General features: G+C 38.8%; 1 protein-coding gene across 2 annotated transcripts; it reads right to left on the bottom strand.

Annotated features, from left to right (window-relative positions):
* Positions 1-3241: 3241 nt before the first annotated feature.
* On the bottom strand, positions 3242-25021 carry LOC134643203 (regulator of telomere elongation helicase 1-like). Of its 2 annotated transcripts, XM_065471997.1 has the most exons (22): positions 24899-25021; positions 22846-23035; positions 21740-21833; positions 21156-21237; positions 19675-19735; positions 18967-19042; positions 17946-18030; positions 17714-17779; positions 16800-16956; positions 16474-16512; positions 16312-16384; positions 16049-16146; positions 15866-15921; positions 15541-15612; positions 15252-15333; positions 14931-15063; positions 13910-14023; positions 13316-13356; positions 12715-12800; positions 11819-11896; positions 11591-11668; positions 3242-3395 (listed from the first exon to the last, which is right to left on the bottom strand). In XM_065471997.1, the coding sequence occupies exons 1-22, from the start codon at positions 24998-25000 to the stop codon at positions 3390-3392; spliced, it is 1869 nt and encodes a 622-aa protein (XP_065328069.1). In that variant the 5' UTR covers positions 25001-25021; the 3' UTR covers positions 3242-3389. The 2 variants fall into 2 exon arrangements, with proteins under 2 accessions (XP_065328069.1, XP_065328070.1); XM_065471998.1 differs by lacking the exons at positions 3242-3395; positions 11591-11668; positions 11819-11896 and adding an exon at positions 12078-12500.
* Positions 25022-27048: the final 2027 nt, after the last annotated feature.

A 27048-nucleotide genomic window follows, 5' to 3' on the forward strand; every position in this document is an offset into this window, starting at 1 on the left:
AATCAACATACCAGCCAACACAGTACAGTACAGTCCACCAAGAAAAGATTGGAGAAATGGGGAAGGCACTAAGCTCACACTGGTGAGACAAGACCCAGTAAAAGAGCCTGAGAGGAGTTCAGAAGTGCTCCCATAAAAGATGCAGGGACTGCAGAGAAGATCTCCATGACTCTGACAGAGGTTTCAGTTTTCATGAAGGAGGGCTGCCTCCTGCCCTGCCCTCTGACATTTTTACTCTCCATGGTAATCCGCTTCTCCCCTCTCCCCCCTCGTCCTCACCTCCTTACCCGTGCCCCTCCTTTTAGGCAGGGAGGGGTCTAAATTCATTTCCCTGTTCATATTCACGTCCTCCTGCCCTCTCTGAGGGGGCAGGAGGACGTGAATATTTCAGCCTCCCTTCTCCCTCCTCACCCCTCCTCCTCACCTCCTCCTCACCCCTCCTTCTCCCCTCCTCTGTGTGGAGTTTGGTGTGGAGAAGACCAAGTTTTCTCTTGTTGAGAACTTCCACTAATCCCATTGTGCTGTGTCAAAGAGAAAATTACATCTTGTCTCAGCTGGTGGTGGAACCAGACAGTCAGGCAAGTTCATGCTGCAAAATACCGTGCACGTCCTCCTGTCTTCAAAAGAGGGGGGAGGAGGACGTGAATATTTCAGCCTCCCCTCTCCCCCCTCACCCTCACCTCCTTACCCGTGCCCCTCCCTTTAGGCAGGGAGGGGTCTAAATTCATTTCCCCTGTTCATATTCACGTCCTCCTGCCCTCTCTGAGTGGGCAGGAGGACGTGAATATTTCAGCCTCCCCTCTCCCCCCTCAAACTCACCTCCTTACCCGTGCCCCTCCCTTTAGGCAGGGAGGGGTCTAAATTCATTTCCCCTGTTCATATCCACGTCCTCCTGCCCTCTCTGAGTGGGCAGGAGGACGTGAATATTTCAGCCTCCCCTCTCCCCACTCACCCCTCCTCCTCACCTCCTCCTCACCCCTCCTCTGTGTGGAGTTTGGTGTGGAGAAGACCAAGTTTTCTCTTGTTGAGAACTTCCACTAAACAGTACCGGGATAGACACAACACTTAAAAAGTTAACGGCTACGACAACGGGGAAAAAATGTTTAAAAAGAAGCCTTACGGTGGATCCGATTCCTCCCACCCAAATGTTATTTATGTGAAAATAATACTGCCACCGGACAAGTTTGCTTGAGGAATCCATCAGACCAGACCACCTCCATTTTGTGAACCCACAGAACCCTCCCCATCTGGCTCTCCCCTCCTCACCCCTCCTCCTCTCCCATCCTCTGTGTGGAGAAAACCATGTTTCAGAAATGTGGGATGTTTATGGACGCGGAATCCAAAGAGTTGCCTTGGTACGTGCAAATGCTTTTTACGTAGCCCATCTTAAATTACGTTAAAAAAAATAAAGAAGGCAATTTCAGAATACCTGTCTCCAGCTCTCCCTCCTAGGTCAACAAAGGCACCCATCTTGCACCATGACCAACAGGAAGGCCTAACCCAGAAGAAGCCCAACATGAAAAAAACAACACGATCTGTTACCTTGTACAGACTGGTGGAGATCGGAGATTTGAACGAGGAGTTGCCAGAGACAAACGGTATGTAAAATCCACCCTGAATGAAAGAGCCGAACCTCGGAGGAATAGAGTACAATCGGATGATACACACTTTTTTTATTAAAGTGTGCAGAATGTACAGACTTATTAAAGCAGTTGATCATCTACTTATCATCAATCTCTGAATGAAAATAACCACAAATTTAGTAACTTTAATTAGACCAGCTATCTCCAATAGAAGGAAACAGACTCTAATTGAGGCTCAGAGATCAATTTTTATCCTCCATGACCATTATAACCAAAGCATAGAGGATGAGTTTAAAATTTGTTTTCAGTTTTCTGGAGAGGTCCCTTTGAGATGGCAGCATCCTGGGAGAAACGGAACCTGGGCCGACGTCTCCAGCCCGAGTCGTTGGACCAGAACCAGGCGGTGGTGGTTATAGCCAAGCTAGCAGACTGGAATCCAGCTACCACATCAGCAGTGACACACCCAGTAAACCAGAACAACAGCCACAGGTGAGCAGGGAAACAACACAGCTGAATAACTGTGTCAACCCCTCACTGAAACAAGACAGCTTTGAGTTACACTCACAAACCTACACAGATTGAAACCTTGTGTGGAGACCTGCCTCCAAACAAGAATAACAGAGGACTCCTCCTCTTCTTGTCTTCCTTCCTCACCATCCTCACCAGAACAACAGGTCTGCACTCCAACGATAGACCACAACACACAGAGGAAACTGCAGGACTGGAATCTTCATGTGAAGAAAATATCGGTGATCATCGGTGACTCCAGTGTGAAAAGACTCCTCCGTCCTATAAAGCAGAGGGGTACAGATCGACAGATTTCCATGAGCGAAATGTTGCCACCCGGTGAGGCCCAGCTGGAGAAAGCACCCTGTGGAAAATCTGGTTTTATGACTTTGGACAGAATACCAGGTCACAGAAAGATGCAAACATGTCAGTGATGGAGCTGAAAAGGGGACTAAAGGCAGAGCAGTGAGCAATCTTTCTAAGGCCCTTCTTCGTAAAGAACAAGCCACATTGTTGCATCTGAACAACTTTATTACAGGTTTACATGAACAGATTCCTGCACTTCCTACTGTGATATTCAGCACAGAGAAGGACAACATTCACTCGACCAGTAGAGCTGCAATGTGTATGTTAGAACAGTGGAACCAGTGTGTAAATGAGGCATCCCCATAAGCCTTAAAAAGCGGGAGGAGAGTAGTGGTGTGATTCACCTTTCTTAAGTTCCTATGCTCAGCGGGTCGTTTGGATAGAAATAAGTTCTGCTTCTATCAGTTATTATTTATTCTGTTCATTATAGAATCAGCTAGGCTCCAGTGGTCAGGAGAAGCTTCTGCTATATGAAGCTGTTACAGTGCTGTTTGTTACATTGAACGACAGTAGTTTTTCTTGTTGCTTGTTTGATCTACTGCCGTTTAAAAGATTATAATTACTGAAGTGAATGTGTTTTGAGATAGTTTACAGTGACACTGAAGCTACACTCAATCAACTGTCGCTGGATTCTCATTAATACAGGAAAGAAGGGATTTGAAGACGAGATGAGGACTTTTAGCAATTCTTTTAGCGTTTTTTGTTCACATTACCAATAAAAAGATTTTTTTTTTTAAAGGACATTTTATTCTTTGAAAAAAGAAGAAAACTAAAAAAGACTGGACACCATGGAAGACGGCTGGACGGTGGTGCGCTATGGCCGCCGGCGCCAGCTTGACCGCCAAGTCTTCTGGGAGGGGTACAGAGGACCGCAGAGAGGGATGGACCGCGCACGCTCCTTTTCCTCCCGGAGAAGGGATTATGTTCCTCATCCTAACCCTGATTGAACCGAGTACAGAAAAGAACAGAAAAACATAACTGAACACAATAGAATGTCAGTGTACAGTGAGTGATCAGGCAGTACAGTTTTAGGAACCTTTTTAACTGAGGCAGGATGGCATTTTGGTTTTTAATCAGAATCTACCCTTCAGCCAGAATTCATTTAAAGAGCTGTGGGAACAGCTACCTGTGACTGAATCTCTGTCTGTCAGTTTGGACACTATCTCAACTGTGAACAGCAATACAACGGGTCATGATGAAACCTGGAGGCCAGATGACACCATGGAGATGTTTCAGATCATCAATGAGCAGCAGTTAGCTGAAAACTTTGATGAGAATCTCTTTGAGCTTCAGGCAGGGAGGGGTTTCAATCCCATTTCCCCCACCCCCATATGTGAACTCTTTTTTTTTAGAGATTCCAAAAGTCTACCCCCTCTACCCCACTCGGTTCAGAGCCCTCCTCAGCCAGGGAGGGGTTTCAATCCCATTTCCCCCACCCCCAACCAAATCCTAACCTTAACCCAGCATCCAGTCCTGCTCCCCTTCTCTCCTCATACCGGTGCCCACCTCAGGCCCCTCCCTGCCTTTTCCAGCCTTATAAAGAAAGGGAAGGCTGAAGTGGCAGACCATCGTGCAAAAAACGAGCACCTCTTCCATGCACTGCTTACAGTCAAATGACAAAATATGTGAACTCTTTTTAAACAGGAAAAAGGAAGAAATTGTACGCCAGAGGGGTGCAAGAAGGAGACAACTTGAATATAAACTCAAAAGAAAAACAGTTGTTCCTTCCCTCCCCCAGAAGGCAGTAGAATATCGTCATGTTAAATGCCACTTTGGGGGGGGTGTTAAAATTCCTTGACAAATATGTTTCTCTTTTTTGTTATTTCGTCCCTCTTTGGTACAGCTACGAAACATGTGCGAGGTGTTGCCCCATGGGAAAATGTGCTATAGCTATAAAACTGTGTTTTCATATATACATGAATATATAACAAGCTTTTTAGTTTCAAAGCCAATGGAAAGACTACCACAATCAGTAGACGGGAGTTGAAGTGTTGTCTGCTGTAATTTTTTCCATTCAGATTTCATGGTTTAACTTGCTATGCTATGCTTTGTTGAAGTTCTTTGTGTTTCAATAAACTCCCTGTATTTAAACAGTACTGCATTGACTTATATTTTTCAAACTGATTTTGCCTGAAGGCACCCTGATTTTGACCAGCAGAAAATAGCAGGATCTGACAATTCAATCAATGGCTTTATCCATTTTTCTTTTTATTTGAATTTATTCTTTTCGTTTCATTTTGTCTTTTGAATCAAATTGAGGAAAAAATGTAACTGTTTATGAACTATTTGTACAATATAAAATATATGAAAAATGTATGAATCACTGAGAGACATGTTTCTCTCTCTGGTCCTTGTCATCTGTGCAGGCTGAGAATATGACTACAAAAAGTCCCAAAGGTATTCTCAAGTGGAAGCTCAGTAATGGTCAAAATATTGCGTTTTTGTGACTGAGCATGCAGTTCAGGAATATCACCACTAGATGGAGTCATTGCCAAAGCAATGTCACTTTGAATTGGAGCATCACTGGGCTGACACTCACATTACAGAGGCAGACCAAAACACACACACGATTAAAATAATGTATAAAAACGTGGAGAGAGACAGAGAGAGAGGAGAAAAAAGCAACAAACTCCACATACCACGTCCAAATGGGAAAAAGCTGGGGAGTAGTTAGGGGTATCACATCTCCCCCCAAATTCTTTAAAAGTCTGTTTTCAAGCATATCGAAAAAAATGGTAAATGGCCTGTATTTATATAGCGCTTTTCTAGTCCCTAAGGACCCCAAAGCGCTTTACACATCCAGTCACCCACCCATTCACACACTGGTGATGGCAAGCTACATTGTAGCTTGAAGTAGTCCAGGGGGACACAGAGTCCTTGTGGAAACTTTTGATGTCCATCTCAGAGTGATGACATTCTCCAAAGCTTTCCTTTCATCTTGTTTTCTATAGGGTCATGCTGCTTATGCACAATACTACCACCAAAAGGCGGCACTCGTCTGGATCTATATAAATTGCTAGAAAAACAGCAATAGTGCTCACCTCTACGTGCTTCATGTTGTAAGTTGACAGTTCATGTTGATGCTGAATAGTGGCCTTATTGTCTAGATTATATAATTACTTAACTGAAATGTTCACTACAGGTTTATGTAGTTAGAGTTGGCAATCTTTCTTACAGAACCTTTACTATGACTGATATTAGTAGTCCTGTGTTTGTCCGTTATATGTCGCATGTAGCACCAGGGTCTCAGAGGAACGCTGTCTCACTTCACTCTGTACTGTACCACTATACATGGTTGAAATGAAAATAAAAGCCACTTGAATTGAATTGCCTTGTTACCTCAGATTATTCCTATGTTTACCTAAAGGCATGGACAAATGTGCTAGGTGAAGGATGTAAATAAAATCACATGTTAACAGTTTACAGTTAAGCAACATATTCATATGTAATTTATGGACCTTTTTTTATATACAGTAGTGATCATGTTTTGAATGTTGATTCCAAGACAGCTTTTGTGGAAACCCTGTTTGGCTTTTTGTAATTTTAATTATCTTTCCAATTTGCCAGAACAGTTCTCCACAATCAATGTCCACATATACATAAATATTTTCATAACAAAACAACTCTGAAGCCAAGCTGAGGTACGACAGTCACTGAATGGCCGGTTTATTTTATTGAATGTTGAAAACATTTTTGTAAAGTTGTCCTCAAATGCCAAGTCATCTTCTCTGCTGGAATAGGAGACATCCTGGAAGAGGTGATACGCCAGTCTGACATCTTCCACCCAAATGTCATCTCCAAACTACTTGGACTTGTCTGTGAGTAGATACACCACAAACTATAATATGACCTCCACAGCAGGCATTTAACTAAAATTTGACTTGATCTGTTCGCACAAGAGCACTAAGTAAATATCAGATAATGTTTCATACCGTTCTGCAGCATTACTGTCTTCTTCCCATCCTTGGACAGAGTGTGATCAGGTTTGTATCCACAGCCCTGCCTTGACATCTCCTGGCAATTTTCATCAAACCTCTTTTTGTGGTGAGGGCGAACAAACTGGTAGAGGCCTGTGACAAAAGGCAGCAATAGCAATCAACTACAAACTGTTTTAGCAATATTCCACTAACACGCTGTTATATTGGTGCCAAATTATGACTTTGATATTGTTATTAGTATTGTGTAAATGTCTGATAATGAATACAGGTATATTCAGTTTTTAAAAGTAACATTGCTTGAGGAGTTCCTAAACTATTGTGAAAAACTGGGCAAACTACAAAGAACGGAATGATCCTATCCACAGTACATAGTTTCATTACGTATACATATTATGGTAGAGAAATCAATTTAAGAAAAGACTGGAAATTCATATTGACCAACTATGATCTGCACTGTATCCAAACATGCCAGTTAATCCAAGTTGAGGTGGGCAAGCCTTGGTCAACATGTATGAAGGTTGATGCAACACATTTAGCTCAACGTGAATTTGGGAAAAAATTAAATATGGTGATGTCCATGGGACAATTTAGGAAATCACTGACTGCAAGAGATTTTTACCCAGTTATTAAAAACAATCCATATTAAAAATTATCTTGGTTTGTAGTGCCTACGTGGGAAATTTTTATATTTTGTTTTACTATTGTGATAGGTATGACTGTGCAATTACAATAAAGAGTTCTCTCTCTCTCGAATTAAAGCTCATTTCATCTTTACCATTTGGACAAAACACAACTTTTACAATTCTGTACTGTGCATGATCAAAATCCCTGCTTGTTTCAATAAGTCAATGCATTCTGCACATATTTCAACTATTTTGCTGGCATGAGATTTTAAAACAATAAATTAATACTAAATATAATTAATGTTAAAAATAAATAATTTAAAATATTTTATTCAATTCGAGAGAGTTGAAAAAAAGATAATAAATTTAATGGATTTGTAAATAAGTGAATTGGTTAGACACATTTTACATAGAGCGTAATATGAACTACTCGTAAATCTAGAAAACGTGTTCTGAGTTCAGACCTGTGCAAAACAGGTATACTTTATAGATGTAGGTGAGAGAGCGTACTCTCAGTCCTCCAGATAGTATATTGTCATTCTCAGTGTTAACCCAAGTGAGTTATTTTTGCAGCGATTTATTTATGACAGAAGACGATTTACCATGTAGGAGACTCTGAGTATTAGTGTCTTTGCCTAAAAATGCGGTTTCAGTCAGCAGGTGATCCAGGTCCTCAGTCTTTTCGTAGGTGTGCAGCGCCTGTATGATGCGGAGACAGCAGACCTGACTCAGGGACTTCTTCATGTCCGCCAGGAATTTCTTAGCCCTGCTGGGTTTACGTTCTTGAGCCAAATCCTCAGGGACACCCAGCTTCTTCAATGACATTAAAAGAAACAAAATCTGAGCAGCATAAACTTTTTACCACTATTTTACAAGTACAGAAATCTATCAAAAACTAAGTATACTTCCAGCTCTCAAGACTGTCTTCCACATGCTTACATCTCTCACTACAATTCACAATGTTGTCTGAGAACATCACAGTCCATGGAGACTACTGCCTGACCTCATCTGTCAACCATTAGTACTGCAAACAAAAGTGGCCCAGAGCAGATCCCCATCTTAACCCCATCTGTCATTCCTACTGCACACCTCATCACTTTCTCACTGTCCATCTTCATGTATCTGGCTCTTACTCTGACTTATTTCTGCAGTACCACATTTCCTTTCTTGGCACGCTACCATGTGAGGTCCAAAAAGACACAATGCAAATACTTCTGACCTTCTCTATATACCAGATTAGGCTTAACATTATGAACACTAATAGCTGAAGTGAAGAACATTGATTCTCTCTTCACCATGGTACCTGTCTTGGTTTATATTAGTTTCCAGTTTGCAATGGTCAGTATCTATCAAAAGTGGTTCAAGAAAGAAAGTGTGTGAACCAGCGACAGGGTCATGGGTGGCCAAGGCTCACTAATGAGTAAAAACTGGCCTATGTGTACTGATCAAAAAAGCTACTGTGGCTAAAACTGCTAAAAAAGTCTTGGTTGATTCTGATAGAAAGCTGTCAGAATACAGACTGGATCACATATAAGTACGGGGCTACATAGTTTCAGACCAGTCAGGGTGATCATGCTAAGCCCTGTCCACTGCCAATAATAGGTAATTAGAATTGAATGATTTTATTGGGTCATATTAATGACCCTCTCAAATGCCTTTTTGTGTGCCATGGTGCAGCTGGAGAACCATAAACAGATGCAGCATGTGAGCACACTTTCAATGGAGCCACAGTAGAAGACGATCATGTCTTGGATGTTACTTTGAGATGTAAAGTTTGCATACACATTGTTGCAGATCATGCACACCCTTTCATGGAAATAGTATTCCATGATGGTTAAGCAAGATAATGTAAAATAGGTTCACAAACGTTTTGAGGAAGACAACTCTGGCTTCTAACATCTTGGTGCCAGATAACACAGATGACCTTCAGAGGTCTTTTGGACTGTTTCGGAAAGTAAGGACAACCAACACAATATTAGGAAAATGGTTATAGCGTTATACCATACTGGCATACTTCTCCGTTAACACTCAATGCAAAAAACAAATCTAGTTTTCTTGCCTTGGCATGAAGGTATATGGCTGCCAAAAAATTGAGAAGAAATGTGACAATCTAGCTGAAACAGATTGCTATATATGCACCAAGACACTATATCTTCCTTAGCTGCTGGTATATCTCATCAACTTTATCCTGCTGTAGTTACTATAGTTCTGCACATCCTGAATAACTGTACCAATATCCTTCTTCTCTGAGCGATACTCTCACTTTCCAAGACTATGTTAAACAATCTGGTTAAAGGTTCACTGCTCTCCCTCTTATACATCTCCATACCTCCACAGGTATGTCATTTGTACCAACTGCCTTTCCAATTTTCATCCTCTTCAAAATCTATAGTAATCCCCCCTCACACATACACACAGACACACACACACAATTACTCACACTTTATGTCTGTTACTCATGATGTGAATTAGTACTTCTTACATTGTGACGATGTCAGAAAATGATCTACCTTTTGCTCTCGCATGTCCTCTTCAATGGTATTGTTGGCTTGCTCCAAAGCATCCAGCAGGTTGAGTGGTCTCCTGTTATTGTACGGCACCTCATACTGATTAAGGAAACTGGCCATGTCATTGGCTCCATTCTTCTCATCTGATCACAAAAAATTAATCAAGGACTCACACTGGGGCAGCTGTAGCTGTATATTTTAAAACTAATATTTGCATTTCTGTGGGTTTCGGTTTAACTGGCTTTTAGTCACTTGAATTTCTACCATTTATTATTGAACTCATTGTTTCTAATGTAGTTTTTCTACATTTAAACTCAATAATGAATTGTAAAGACATTCTAGTGAAACATATCTGGTATAGCAAAAGCACACTTTGATCTTTAATATGCTAAAACGAAACATAGCAAAACATCAAACCACATCCATTGTACTAACTGAGTCTCCTCCTCTTCAAGCTGGGAAGGTATGTGTCCAACACCTTGGCCTTCTGGGTCTGAGAAGTTTGCAAGTAGCGGCGAGAAGTGAAACTGGAGGACTGAGTGTCTCGTGAACACTCAGTCTCGTGGTTGTGTGCTGGAGCCTTCTTCCCAACCACAGGCCTCTTAAATGTTTAATGCACACACTGTCAGTAGAAGCTGGCCAACTGAACTGCAAACAACTTTCATAAAAGTGTCTACACATTTTACTGCACATGCAATGATATGATATGTTAGCTGATATTTATTATTAAAAGAATTAGACAACAAAGGTTGGCATGGTGTTACAAAAACCCATAACTCTAACTTTATTCTAAAGAAACTGCCAGAAAACACTAGACATCAAAGTTCATTAAAAGTATATTTTGGCGAGATAAATAGTGACATAGACATTAATGAAAATACTCAAGGTAAATATTCAAATTTTTAACTACTCTGGATTTTTTTGTTTTGTTTTAAATCACAACTCAAGTTTCCTATCTTTTCAGAGCTTAAAAAACCTACCCACAAATCCGAATTTTCAACAGTACTATTAGCTGGTTCCTTAACAACACTGAATAATGAAAGAATTTGCAGCATTGTATGAACTGTGCAGGTGCGACAACCCACCATTTTTTGTGCAGTCCTGAAGAACTGAGAGACATCACGGACGACATTGCCAAAGCTGTCATAGAGGCGCACATAAGACCTCACCCACGATGGAAGCATGGCCCGGGTATCAGCATTTTTAAATCTGTTGGGAAACTTTTCCTTATAGTTTAAGAATACTTTTTTTTTTTAATTTTCAATTAATAAGGTGAACTAAGCACTTAATTGAGAATGTTTTAAATCTGAAGCTTCTGTGACACTGTCTGGTATAGTGGAGAATGTTCCCTCTGGTATCATGTTACTTAATTAAGTAAACCTGGTCTATATCTGACCTCTGATCACACAAGAAGATCGCTCCATAGTCTTCCTTGTGACGAATCACTCTACCAATGGCCTGATTCACAGCTCTGAAAGCCTGCTGTCTGTACCAGTCTTGCCCTGATAAGTACTGTTCACACACACACACACACGCACACAAAGAAATCCAACTACCGTTATACGACCAAGCAATCCTTTAGTGTACCTCAATAGTTAATTTTTTGATTTTCTTTCACCTTTTGCCCTACAGATTTCTTTTGATTCATCTCATCCAAAAATTGCATTTTCAGGATAACTCGAGGGTCTTTTTTTGGAGGGAAAGGAAGGCCAGTAATGATGACACCCCGACCAAACATGTCTGCAAAATCCAGACCCTCGCTCGCCTAAGTCAAGAAGATATAATTACATAGCAGCTTTGAGAGAAAGTTTTTGTGTAACCCTACATTAAAATGAAAGAAAATCCTAACTCCATATCTATGTTTTCTTAAATGTTTATCCAATTAGTCACAGCCATCATAGAAAAAGAGGTAGGATGCAAAATGGAAAAACAGCATAAAACGGCTAACAAAGAGAGATATTCATGTCACAAAAATGAACAGTCATTCCCAAAACACTGTATGGTAATACACTTGTAAACAAAAGAAAAAAATTGCCTGATGTTAACACAAGACATGTCCTCCTCACCTTCCCTCGACACACACCAAAGAAGGCTCCTCCTTTGGATCGGGGATCATTGACTTTGGTGTAATAACCATCAATGACCTAGGAATAGAAAGAAAGAAGCTCAATTTCTTTCAAATCTTCAGATTTTTACAACTATAAAAAGCTTAGGATATTTCTTTAGATGTGAAATGTTTAAAGAGGGGTTTACAGCCGAGTGATAAGACACCTAAAAAATAAATAAATACTAACTTCATTAAAGGTGCCCTTCTCTGTAGGTTCAACAAACATGGGCTTTAAGTTCTCAATGCGGTTTGCATGTCCGTTAGCCTGGTGATAACACATATACACATGCAGGAAATTACTTTATACAGTAACATCTTAGATTGTTATAAATAATTAAATTGACTACGGAGTACCTCATTTAAAAAAAAGAAAGAAAGAAAGAAATTAGTTCATACAGGTTAAAAGGCTTTTTACTTTTAATTATTACATTTATATTTTGATATCTTTACATGCTATTTTTTAAAATATGCACACTGTACCCTTATGCACCCTGATGGCTCCCCGCCCCACCAGCTTATCGTGGTGGAGGGGTTTGTATGTCCCAGGTATCCCAGAGGCTAAATTGTGAGGGGGCTATTTGCCCCGTGGTAGGGCCACCCATGGCAAACTGGTCCTGGTTGAGCGGCCACACAAAGAGCGATTTAAAAGGCCACTGGGAATAGAACGTAAAAGGAACAGTTCCCACTACCCAGGACAGGGTTACCAGGGAGAATGCTGGACAGACCACGTGAACGTAAGGGTATAGCTAGAAGTCCACAAAACTTCTCAAAGTTTTGTGGACTTTGAGAAGGGTGTCTGGCCCATTGCTCCGGGCCATTCGATCCTTATACGACCGTTGCAAATGCTCGTCTGCATGGCCCATCATCCACTGGAAACAATAGCAGAGTTGTCTGTATATTAAATTTACATTAAATTTATTTCTAATTTGCTAGACAATACAAAATATAATTCATGGAGAAAGAGAACACAAAACATAAACATAAAAGTGACTAGAAAAGCTAAAAAACAACACCCCCCCCCCCCCCCCCCCCCCCCAAAACCCTTATGGTTTTCCACAGGTGATTCTGCTGAATTCCACTTACCCTCCAGAATTCCAATGCTTTTTCCATTAAAGGAAAGGAAGGGAAAAATACTAAGAGTCCATGAGGAACCAGACGACTCAGGTTGGCTGAGGAAAGAACACAAGTTACAAAACTGTATCACAATCAAAACCAAGGTAACAATTAAGTTTAAAATCCAGGCATCTGTGAAAAAAGAATTTATGAAATTTAACAGAGCTAAAAGTTAGCAGAGAGTTAGCTCACTAGTTTCCACCTAAACATAATATGCCATGTTCTGATCGAGAGATTTCTAAAAAAAACATTACAACATACAGCCGAAGGATGGACGCTAACTTTTTTTTTCTTAAATGGGCTTGTTCAGATTGAATAGAACAAGATAAAAAGCCTTAAAACATGTTAAAAACACAACAGCCTCAATAAATGCAGAGTAGTTTGGGCCCGGAAACAGGGTTCAGGTACGTCATCACTTAAAGACCGGATATGAAAAAGATAATAAGCAATATGAAATAACCATGAAGAACAGAGCATTAAGTTAACAATGTTGCTGATGTCAGTAAGAAAAAAAAATCTCCTTAGAGACAGCAAAACCAAACAATTTCAGTACTGTATATTGTGATCTTACCAACAGTGTTGCCTAAAGATGCCATGTTTTCAGGAACAAACCTGTAACAGAAATTTAAAGTTTGAGTTTAGCAATCAAGTAAAAACTTCAAAGTCAGAACCAATGTAGGTATATATTAGTGCTGTCAGCGTTAACACGTTAATCTGGCGTTAACAGGCTTAAACGCGTTAAGGCAGTCCTCACAATTAACACGATTAATATTTTAACACACTCAACCCATCTGGAGTGCAGAATATAAAACAGTATGATTGGTGGGGTGTTCTTTCTAATATTTATCTTGCAAGACAAAGTGCATTGAAAAGACTGTTTTCTTGAATTAGTATTATATAAAAATTAACTAAAGTCTTACATACACATAAAAGGATTTTACTTGACTTTATAATAAATCAAAAGATGAGAAAAAAATATGGTTACACAACGATAATTGACTCCAGAAGTCAGAAAAACTAGCCAATAAATGAGCAAATTATAAGTTTTGCCATGCACCTTAATTTGTATTTAGGCATATGACAAAACATATTTCATTTCAAAGAACTGCAAATTTCCAAAGTGACCTGTTAGAAAGTAATCATATGCTAAAAAAAGAATACTGACCTTCGATCAAACGCTGAACTTAAGGGCACTCCATCTGGGCCTTGTGCAATGACGCCCACAAAGATCTGGTCGCGCTCAATCACATGGCTGTTCTCCAGACATACTGGGAATTCTCTGTAAGAGGAGGAGCAGAAACTCACTGTGATCAAGTTTTAGGTTTACCCCACTGTCCATGCAGCAAACAAAAGTTTACTAGTAATGCTCTTCATTTGATACTTCATGATGAATTTCTATTCAGTGAAGGACAGAAAAATTGGAGGTTACAACATTTTCAAAAAGTATTACACTTACAGAAAACCCTATATGTTAGATGTATTAGATGCAATTTTTGAAAATGTAAAGATGAAATGCCCCAAATTCATCGGCATGTGTCATATTGACTAACCCCACTCTCAAGAATCCTGCCCATATTTACAAGCTGCTACACTGGTCACTTTAAATAACATCAAGGTCAATTTAACTCATTCAACTGTAACTTGTAAGTTTAAATTGTTAATGATCCTTTTACTTTAGTCATAAAGTGTATATTTATTTATTACTCTTCTTATATTTATTGTTAGTCATTTGCACTGAATGGAATTGGAGCCTCGTCGTCTTGTCTCACTATATACTACACTGTATATAGCAGAGATGACAATGCCTTTGGATGCTAACAAATTGTTAGAGGATTACATAGATCTGTGTATTGTTAGAATCATTCTTATTTATTCATAGACAATGTGAAACAAGTTCTCCTGGCTATAAAATGAATCATTAACTTTTATGTTGAGCATCGTTCAATTGCTAGAAAAATCAAATAATGAACAGAAGATTTAAATTATGAGATAGTAAACAGTTTCTACATCAAACAGCAGTTCATTGTAGAAAGGGTTTAATTCTTCTGTTCAATGTTCAGACTAAACAGGTATAAAGGTGATTGGTTTTTTGTTTGTTTGTTTGTTTTTCAAAATAGTTGCTACTCAAGCTGGTGTGGGAAACATTTAATTGTGCAGCAGGGCAGTCAGAGTGACAGCTAACTTACATTCTCATCTCAGATGTGAAAGAAGACAGGGGCGATAGGGTACCACTTGTCAGAATGATGCAGCGAATGCCTTGATTCACCAGATCTTGCATACTGAAGGCCGGAGAAAAGCACCAGTAACTCAGAATATTTCCTGCAATTTCCAGAGAAACACATCACATTTACCTGTAGTATGAATGTTTCATACACTAATAACGATTGAAACTATAACTTTTAACAGGGTTCACACTCTAGCGCAAATATATAAATGGTATTACTAAAATTCATTCTGTCAATGTGGATCCATGTAACACAACAATGCATCAGGTTGTGCACCGTTACCTTGCTTTTTTGATGAACCTGAAGCCCACGTATCAACACTATGTTTTTTTGAGTGAATGCTGATGTCCCGATGGATATGAACCTGAGCCGAACAAATGACAGAAGCTCATAATTAGTTCTTTAATTTCCAAGATTTTTTTTTAAATTTAAGATACAAGAACAATGGTGATAGTTGTGGCAAAGATATGCTACTTTTAGCTGGTTCCAATATGAACATAAATTGTATCCTCCCCCCCCCCCCCCCAAAAAAAAATTATAAAAAAAAATTTCATTGACTTAATGAACACACCTTAAAATGAGCCGTGTTGGTTTCCATCTGGTGTAGTTTCTCCTTTTCTGATGGTTCACCACAAAATACCAGCTAAGATACCAGAACAAAGGGGAACATTCAAACATACCACAAGGTGATTAAATAACTACTCTTTATACAATGAAGAGTAACGAATTCTATAATTTTATTGAATGACCTCTATCAAATCTGGTAGGCCACAAAAATAATATGGGACCAATGCATATTAATTTTCACTCAAAAAGACAAAATCCCCCCCCCCCCCCCCCCCCCAAAAAAAAGGTTTAATATTGACCAAATTCTTTAATAGTCATACAATGTGTACCTGTATGATATCAGAAAGCTTCTGGAGTCCACTAGTATTGAGAAATATTCCTGGCTCTGAGGAGAAACATGCATCAAATAGGTCATTGTTAACTAGTTGCACTGATCTGTATAATAAAACCAGCCAATGTTACAAATGATAAATGACGTGATAATGTGTCTAAGCCAAAATATGATGCCCTACGTTGTGCCAGGTATCCAATGATGTGCTCCAGAGCTTCATAGACTGCTGTCTTGTTGCTGAAGGTCAGATTAGCTTTTTCGAACACCTCATAGATGAAGCTAGGACACAACAGAGAGACATGCAGTGCTTATTAGGTTTATTATAACAGTTAAGATTCAGAATCATTGTCTCAGCAGCTTTAAGTGAGAACCCGCACTAGGGTCAAGGTACTAACTACAGAGACATTCTATGACCACACTTTGTTCTACCATGCTGTCACCTACATTCCAGGTTTGGTAATGCCTTGATCACTTGGATCATAGGCATGAATGGCAGCTTCCAGATCCAGTAGTATCTCTGTTAAAGCAGAAAATAAGTTTTGGAAATTAACTCTTGTCACAAACCAACAGGACGACTGACTCTGCAATACTTTAATAAATACTTACGTTTGATTTTTGCAATGGTGGACAAACCTAATTTGAAACCTAAAACAAAAAAAGAAAATATTAAAAGAGGTGCAGCTGACAATCCTTTACTTGCTTTACAAAACAACAAAAAATTATTACTATTAATAATTTAATAAGGCCAAGGCTAAACTAAGGCTAATAAAGTTAGTGAAGACTTAAAAGGTAGAAGTAAATCCAAACTTATACACATATACAAGTAGCACAAAATACCATGAAATTTATACATAACTATACTATATTCCATGGAAAACTCTTTTAGAAACATGTATATAACCTGAGAAATTGAGACAAGTAGGTTTTCTTACCAGAAGCGGAGGTTTCTACATGAAAGTCTACATTCACAGAGTCTCTGTGGCTGATTTCTTTAGACTGCTCCACAAGCAGCCTGTCCACAGCATTAATGGCTGAGGCTACATCGTAGGGAGTGAGATCAAATGATGTGGATTCTTCACATGTCTTTTCCTGCAAGTAAAAGAAGTTAAATTTCCCGGAGGAACCCACCCGAGGGATTAATAAAGTTTTATCCAATCTAATATAATATAAACATTGCTACCCAAAATTGAAAGGTCTGCAAACGTTCTCTTCATGTTTGAAAATGGAATATGTATCAGCCTATAAATAACAGTGAAGGCACCACATTGTGTTTTATTTATTACAAATTGTTCGTAAAGCTTAAGTAACTGAAAATTTTAATAGATTTCACTTGAACTATTATGGCATGATGATGACATTAGTACTTTAGTATGCCCAAGAGTACATTTCATACAGGAGTTTGAATTTCTGTTTTTTAGGTTCTTCAATTAATAAAAGAAAATATTTGTTCATGCTTAAATACTGTACACTGAACATTTTGTGAAACTGTAGATCTACTGTAATCAATCATTTGTAATGCACAGTAATGACATGGGATTTATTTAAAAAAATGCATTTTTTGTGAAGCTATGCTGTTTAATATCTGTCCTGCAATAGGATAGTTCATTAAATGTGAATTTTTGCATGTACTTGTATTTCTCTACACTAAAACAAAAGGATAATCTGGAAGCATTGGTTTAATTATGTGCTTATGGTTTGAGCAGCCCAGCGGTCTTTATTTAGGCTCTATGTGGTCTGCAAGTTAAAATGAATTTGAAACCCTTAGTAGTGGGTCACTTCTGGTCTTCGAAGCTTTAATTGAGTTTATTTACTGAATACATTTAACAAAGGAAAGATATAACCATACCACATTGTGAGCCTCGTCAAAGATAACCACAGCTCCATTCAGGTTGATACTGAGTGCCTTACGGCTCTGTGGAATGGAAAGACGGAGAGAGCGAAAGAGTGGCAGTTGAATATTAGGATTCATAGAAATTGGAAATGACAGTGCCAATCATAACACTAAAGTCTCTTTCGATGCTCAATTATGGTCACATATATCATCCTCAGATGTAATGAGGATGGATGACTGAGCTCACCTTTGGATCTAGCAGGTAGTTGTATGGCATAAAAATGACATCTGCTTCTTCTTTCAGTGAACGAGAGAGGTAGTAAGGACAGACTCTGTGGAAAAATGTGCAAATCCGAAATCAAATACATGAACTTCATACAAAAACAGACCCATCATGATAGCTGGGTCTAAGTGTAGCCAGGCCTATATAACATCTTACGTCCTGCTACTATGTGTTGAATAGTCTCCGGGGAGCCATTGCACACTCTGCAGCAGGTACTTTTAGATTGTTGATTTGAACAATCTTATTTATTTTTGTTTTCGACCTCTGATGGATTTCTTTGGGTTTTTTCAGCATTATGATGTTTCTCCTTCAATTGTATTGATATGACTTTGGTCCTTATATTGAAAGTTTTAGTGAACTGCTACAAAATGCAAATTCAACACTTTGATCAACTCTAGATCTTTTATCTGCTTAATTTATCATGGAATGATGACAGACCAGTCCTTACCTGGCCATGAAACTGTCTATCAGTCAGTTATCCAACTACTTTTAAACTGCTAAAAATAGAGGATGATGCATTAAAAATGGCTGCAATTCCTAAACGGTTAATACCAAATATCTGTTAAGCCCCATTCATTTTGCAAGTCACTTAACCCACTCCACCCACTATAATGAAATGCCTCTATTTTGTAACATATTTATTGGGTCACCTCACTGTTCCAATCAAGAGTTCAGCTTAACTTTAAGTTGTGACCCATCTATAGATTACCTACAGGGGTTTCACAATGGCAACAGTTTTAAAGGGTCTTGCTGGACAGTGCTAAATAGCATCTTATACTGAAGTAAAGAGGATACTACTAATCAAGTGACTGATTAAGAAAATACTACTTGATTCATTAGCTTCAATTAAGACAATACTTTGGTGTCACACAGAGACATACCCACCTGCCAATGCTGATTATTTCTTACCAAAGTAAGAAAGTGCAGAACAGAGACTTATTAGGGAAACAGACATTTACAAAAAAAGAACACATCAATTACAAACCTCTGCTTGTTGCCAAATTGGACCAAATCCTCCACATCAAGGATAGAACTAACAAAGTCTCTATCAGTGCTCTTTTCTAGAAGAAAAAAAGAAGATCAAGCTTAAGATTGAGTATTTATAGGATAAATTGCTATAAATCACTGATAGAATAGAATAGAATAGAATAGACCTTTATATTCCCAGAAATTAGAAATTTGGGATGGTTACACAGCTCTTATAGCAAGACAGATATAAACACAAGTAGTCCTTTATACACAGGAAACCAAATTCGTATGTGCAGATAAAAATTTACAGAGAGATGTATAAAAATGACACGTGTCAAGTTTCCCGTTTTCTATCAAATGGGGGATTTTTATATAAGTTATAGAACGGCGTCATAACAAGTTATTATAATTCGCTATCCTCGAAGTAACAAATGCATGGACCACATTCTCAACATAACAATTTTCATTCAAATTTTTACAGCCACTAAAAGCAGGCAGTAGAGATTTCATTAATATCCACATTTTCGACATTTCTGGACTTCAAAGGTCCTCACAGTAGTACTTGAGGCAAAGGTTGTGCGATACATAGAAAGTTATTAGTGTTGAATAATATAATATTTGAATGACATATGTAGTCTGTACAACACAAACAAAAAAGGTAAATTACATGCTTTTCTAGATTATGTTATGCTATACGGATATAGTCACTCTGTTAGACCATTACCTTCAACTTTTCTGTAGTAGACACATGACCTGGTGGAAACTTTTCCTCTGCACATATGAACCTGAAAAACAAAAAATTGATTTCACAACAAGACAAAAATCTCTAACTATCTACCCATAACCTGTTACTTATCATTTTTTTTCCACCAGCTAGCTCATTGGCTCATTTTTAATAGTACAAATACAGACATATTAATTAGAAAGGATAGCGTCACATATGTCTTTTATGCTTTATTCCACACACAGTTAGGTATTGCAAGTTAGATGTAGACTGGCACACCCAGGCACCATTAAACACTGGAGAAGAAGAGACCCGTCTCTGAGCTTTGGGAGTGAGAGGGCCTGTGGGGGGAGGCTTTGGAAGGTGAATCTTCATGTGACTGTTACGTGAAAAACACGGTTGAGACACTCTTGCTGCAGATAAAATAACTACTTTTTGACATGCTGGTGAGGTCTTGCAAGATGCCCAAACCACCTCAACTGGTTTGTTTCAATGTGGAAGAGTAGCCTAATTTAAACTCTGAGAAAATTTACCCTGGATAGGTTTCCCTGTTTGACACTGAACAAGTATAACAAGTTGGTAGAGGCACTATTGGCAGGCAGTAGAAAGACTACTACTAGCAAATGGCCCGAGCCCACCAAAATTAGAAAATTGGCACGATGTAATGTTGTAAATATTTAAAATGTAGAAGCAGTATACACCTATTGCAGCATAACTAAGGGAGGATTCAGGGTCACCTGATTCAGCCCTCACTATACGCTTTAGAAAAGAGGAAGGTTTTAAGCCTGATCTTAGTGTCTGTCTCCTGAATCCAAACTGGAAGCTGGTTCCACAGAAGAGGGGCCTGAAAACTGAAGGCTCTGCCTCCCATTCTACTTTTAAATACTCTAGGAACAACAAGTAAGCCTGCAGTGTGAGAGCGAAGTGCTCTAATAGGGTGATATGGTACTACAAGGTCATTAAGATAAGACGGGGCCTGATTATTTAAGACCTTGTATGTGAGGAGCAGGATTTTGAATTCATGTAAAGGGGCTGGTGTGGTGGCCGTTGGTTTCATTGAGCTGCTTCCACAAAAATGAGGATCTCATCTTGCCCTCAGATATAATAAAACTCCACCGACTTGAACTAGAGCGGGCGATAGTAGTGCTTCTGTTCCTGAGATCCAATGCACACTGAAGGCCCACACCAACCAGAACCTGCAGCAGGTGGAGAACTGATTTTTGTAATGCTACTGTATTAGGCGGTTGACCAGAACAAGGATGAAGTTACTGTTTCGAGCGGAAGTCCAATAGAGTACAGTTGGCACAACTGATTTTTGTTCTTTGTGAATGTAGTCAAACTTGAAGTAGATTTTTCTCCCTTTTTTTTTCCAGCAGTGAGCTTGAAGAAATTCACTGTTTTGTGTTTAAAACAATTGATTAGACATAGCAGTTACAACATCCCATTATATTTATATCTCTAAAATTGCCTTTATAACTTACTTTGACGTGGTTGCTCTTCTGACACATGACGTCCTGGTTAATACACAACTGCTCTCTTGAGCCCAGCACACACACCTTTGGGCTGAATCGAAAGAGACATGGGAGAACTGGTTTACCATAAATAGCCAACAAAACAGAACAGACAAAAGGTGCTGCACTCAGTGAGACTTCAAAATGATTATAGCTTATGTAATAACCCTTTAAAGCGCCAGTAGTATTTGGTTAATTGTGACTTATGTGTTGCTTTTTGAGATCTTTTAGCCTTTTAAACTTTGTCATATATGTACTGTTATTAGGTTCTAGTTATCAGGCCTGAGTGTATTTTTGTGAAACTGAACTCATTACACAACAGAACAAAACAAAAACGGTAGCTATTGTACCATTCCAAGATTAAATTCAACTATACTAAAATGTATACTGTAAGCCTGGTAATTAAAATTTGTATCTCCCTAGTAAATACTAACAGTAGGGGTTTGGTGTCCTCATTACACCATGATCACAAATCCTATTAGAAATGTTGTTTTATATTGTGAATAGCTGTCATTCAGACAATCACGCACGATGAAAAAGTTAGAAATGCTTACCTGTATGAAGTGTTCTTTAACTCATTAATAACCTGTGCAAGCTGAGAATGTGTCCTCGTTGCGTATATGATCTTGGGGACATCAGTGTAGTACGCTTGACAACAATAAGGAAAGACAATTAGGGCTTTATACGTTGCTGAAAAAACTTAATTGAACACTTTTTAACATAGTATACCATCAAGTCAAACTTCTGGGATATTGGGCCTCATTTACTAACAGTGTGTATGCGCAAATCTGTCTTTGAAGAAATTGGAGAATTTATGCAATGATCCAAAAGAAGAGAGACAATACAGTTTGAACAGATTAAACAGCTGAGCGTTAAATATGCCAAAGTTGCAACATGATGTATATTCTAAACTTCTATATCAGCCTTCTGTTTAGATTGACATTTCTACAACAGCTGTTTTCCCAAAGCGAGAGACTGAGCACCTGCCACAGCTATTAGCTGTGCTACCACTTCATGGAGCCACTGAACACCAAGCTGAGCAGCCTCCTACATCTCAACCATTCTTTGTACGATTTGAATGCATAGCTGAAACATGGGGATGACAAAGCCCTTGAGGCCTATCCAACCCCAACCCATCTTGACAGGGAATGGAACAAAGAGTAGCCAACATCCAAAGAAGAGATTTAGAACATGCTTTGAAAATCTGAAGGAACTATTACTGAAGACTAGTTAAAGGAATCCCAACAAATGTTGCCTAGGACTTCAGACTATGTTGAAGAAGAAGGACATCCTACCAAATATTGACTTCCAACCTTGTTAGAGTAGTACAAATGCTGTTTTGAAATATGTAGAATATTTCCATGTATGTTTGGAAACATTACATGTTTTACTAAATCGTTAAATCCTATTTTCCTAACAAAATATAAAGTGGTTTGAGTGCTCAAAAAGAGTAGAAAAGCACTATGGAAGAAGCAGTCAATTTACCATTTATCAAAATATAAAGAAATCAGTGCTAGCTCATTTTCTTTTGCATAGTAATGTAAGCACACAGCATGTCTTTGTAGCTTATATCCTTTGCATTTTTGTGTATGTATCTGTTATTATTCTTTAACAAGTAAAATTACAAATGTCTCTTGATTTGCAGATGATACAAACATACTTGGTTTGTCACCGTCAGCTGTCCCCGAGGAAGACAGAGGTGTGTTTGGAAACATCTCCTGGCCCAGCCTCTCTGCCATCATACAGGTAGACATGGTGTCCTTGAAGTTCTCCCTCCAGGCCAGGGTGGCGCACAGCAGGCACAAAGTCTTACCTGTGCCTGTTGGGCTCTCCAGGACCCCATTGACTTTCTGAAATAACCAGACAGGTAAAGCTATACATGAAATAAAATTTTTAAAAAAAATCTGAGAAAACCCAAAAACAGACATTGTGATGGTAAAAACATTAAACTGTTAGAGACTTCCAGGTATTAGACTATGCTTTTATGAGCAAACATTTGGCATTGTGGAGGAAGATCTTCCTTTTAGTAGAAAGAAATCTCTAGCAGATCAGGTTCAGAAAAGGGCAGATATCTGCACAGATCAGTTAAAAGGTGAAGTGAAAAATAACTAAATAAATAAAACAGCACAACGTGTATCAATATCCATTAGGTGACAATTGTGTGCAAGTTTGATCAAATTCTGACCAGCACTGTAGAAGTAGAAATTCTTGCGACTTGTGGATGGATATGTGGATATACACCTTGCAATTGCATAAACTGATCAGACCATTGGCCAGATGTGTAGTGTGGTGAGAAATAGAAAAAAATCTATCAGAGAGAGTACACAACCACATGTTTAGTGCAAAACTGTCAATTTTTGCACTAAACATGTGGTTGTGTACTCAGCAGCCTAACATAAGGATGGTTCAGGTTCAGTAAGCTTTCACTGCCAGAGCAAATATTTTATGATTGAAAAACATTGTAATCATTCATACACATGAAAAGACAGATTTTAAAATCAGTTCTTGATTAAACATCGGGGGTATTTGAGCTGTTTTCAGCTGTGAAGAGGCAGGGTAAACCCAAGACAAGTCAGCAGAGTGCTATTTATTGTATTACATAGAAACTCTAAAGAAATGCTAAGGACAGGTCAATGACGTGAAGCCTCTTTTGTCATGTTTTTTTTCCCATCATTATCATTATATTCTGTGAAGCTACATTTTGGACAAGCAGACGTCAGATGACTTGTCGTTCGGTAAATGGTAAGCATGGTGGCTTCATGGGGCTTTGGAGCGTGACGTCACGGGAGGGGGCGTGATTGCCGAAGTGCCATTTTAGCAGGCCAAACAAAGGGCTGAAGGACATTTTCAGACATTTTCATTCAGGTAAGATCTAAATAAGTTCACATTACTCTTTATAGCCTATTAGTTTTATTTTGAATGCGCTCTGAGGTCATAGCAAATTAGAACACACATCCTAATGAGTGATTTTAAGATAAGATAACCTTTATTTGTCCCACGCGTGGGAAATTTGTTTTGTTACAGCAGTGGACAGTGGAAAGTTGCATAGAAAAGTTAAAGAAAAAACACTGGAATAATATATCCATAAGATACTGTACACAATAGAATAGAACAGAATAGAATACTATATAAAAACAAATAAAATAGAATACAAATGCTAAATACAATTGAGTATAATACAACGCAGCCAGAAAAATTTTATAGATATACGTTCTATTTATAAAGTTGCTAATTGTTTTTCATTATTGCAGGCAAACCAGCCTATGAAATGAGTTAAACAAATCTTGACTGGGTTCCAACGCTACACATGGGGCACTACGAAATCCCTGCTTCAAACCACATGCTACATCCCACCGTGCCAATCAGATTACTTCTTCCATGTGAGGGTGAACATGTGCCCCCGTGTTATAGTGGGGCATAAATGTAGACCGTCTCTTTGCATCTTTGCAAGTACCGTCTCTTTGCATCTGGACGCAATCTGTCTCTATAACATCCTTTTTCTTTTGAGCTGCTTTTAAGTATGGTACGTTGCAAATCTTCCATCCAACACAGTGTGTTTGTTTTGATTCGTGGCCTGCTAAAATGTTGCCTGAGCTCCCACAATGCATTGCGGCGTGACGTCAACTCCAAAGCCCAGCAGCCATGGCTACTCAGTATTGCCCCTTTACAGCTCATTTCCATCAACAGACATAAACATCACAGTCGATTCTTACCTCCTGAAGACATTCGATTACTTTGTTCATGTATACCTTCTGACATTCGTACGGAGAAAAAGGGAAATTCACAGTCACTCCCCTAAGAGTCAGTGGAGGCATCCTGTCCTCTGACGATTAGTAGAAAGCATTTTCTGATCCAAACTCTTCTTCTTCTTCTGTATAGGGTTTATTGGCGGTTGGCAAACAGCAAAATGGTGCATTACCGCCACCAACTGGTGTGGAGTGTCAATCCAAACTCATGTTTCGCGCCCAGTTTTGTCAACGCCTACTTAAGGACGATCGCTATTGGCTGTCCTAGAAGTCGCGAGATAACGTCATCGCATAATTTGCATAATTGGTCCTGCATAAGTATTAGTAACAGACACCGTAAGAGAGAGAGATAACATTGTGGAAGACACATAAAGTGAGTTTTAAAAAACAACAACCCTAAAAGCGTTTAGAATACATTTTGAACTACAAACTACATTTCTCTTAGCTATTATTGTTTTCAATAATGCAGCTGGTGAGAATACTCTCAGTGGTGCCTCTGTAGAAGGTGCTCATAACCACACACAGGCACACACACATGATTAAACAATAAATGGGAAAAAAAAAACATACTAAAAAAGTTAAGAAGTGAGAAATCTATGAGCTGACTGTTCATGAACTGTTCATACAGTGTTCAGGTGTCATGTTTTGCTTCCCCTGTGGCTCCATTTTAATTTCTCATCTGTGTTCCCCGCGTCCTGACGACTCATGAAGAGCATGATGATTAACATAGCCAAGGCGATTATGAAACACGTCAGGTTTACAGATGAATAATAATAATAATAATAATAATAATAAGTGTGAGATACTAGCTCTACATGAGTGTCTCCTGCAGTCAATATGTAATACAGAGATGACAGATGAGGTGAGATATCTAGGCATTATCTCTTGTCATTTGAAAGAGTAACTATTAACAGAAAATAAGAATATCTCAATAATAGACTTAGAATTTTCTAAGGTGTCTGTGTGTCTGTATGTGTGTGTGTGTATATATATATGATTGTTGCTCATCAATGACCAACAATTAACGGAAAGCTAACAACTGACAGTTTGCACAAAGATGCCCCAAGCCTCCACTGTCCCAGTAACAACCGATTACCATGGAGAATACGGTTTTCAGCTGAGATTTCTGAAGGCTGTTACAGGAAAAAAAAACAAAAAAAACCCTTTGGTTGCCAGGTAACTTCTTCATGGAACACATGTAGCACTTTTTGACATCAAATCACAGATAACGTAAAATCACACATATGTAAAGTGGAATCAAACTTGTAAGGTAAAGTAAAGCATGATATGACTTGGATATCACTTTTAAGTGCAATCACATCTTGAATGAAAACACAATGATCATTTCTTAACAAAATTTCCCTTCTCTTGTATACATATGCCTGGTATGATCGAGCAGGCATGCCAGCGGCCTTACAATGTTGGACATAATTGCAGTTTTTTTTTTTGTTTTTGATGTTTTGATGTTTTTACATTAATAAATAAAAATTTCTCCTGATATTAAGAGTATTGTTTTTGATATGTACGCTCTCAAGCACCCTCCAACCTCGTACGATCGGCCCCACAAAGTCACCTACCTACAAACACTTGGACACAGACTTACACACTAAAAACCAAACACAAAGACAGAAAAAAACAAAAAGCAAAGTCACGTTTATTCGGTACTTTCAGCTGCTGTAGGGAGAAGCCACAGAACCTATTAAAGGAGGGGCAGAGAAGAGTCTCTTCATTTTTATTTGCCCAGCGACGCATGTGTACAGCCTGAAGAAGGCACAATCTAGCCAACCACCACTATTAAATTTCCCTGCTCCCATCAGCGATACACACACACATATTAAAGGCCTGACTAAAGTACCTACCTGCCAGGCACATTTGTTTTTTGTTTTGTTTTGGGGGTTTTTTCCTCATATGTAGGAGAGGCGCACAGGGCGATTGTCTTATAATGGTAACTGATGATGTCTTGCTCTTAACTTGTAGGATGCGTCTTAAGGCCATGTGTGGACGAGTAGATGAGAGGAACAGGAAAGACTGAACTAACAGTCTTTTGGTATACTTTTTATTACAAGAGAAAAAAAAGGAGACAAGTGTCTGATGTTATAAGTCAGTGTTACTTAAGC

The sequence above is a fragment of the Pelmatolapia mariae genome, linkage group LG15 (assembly GCF_036321145.2).
Source record: "Pelmatolapia mariae isolate MD_Pm_ZW linkage group LG15, Pm_UMD_F_2, whole genome shotgun sequence".
Taxonomy (NCBI): domain Eukaryota; kingdom Metazoa; phylum Chordata; class Actinopteri; order Cichliformes; family Cichlidae; genus Pelmatolapia; species Pelmatolapia mariae.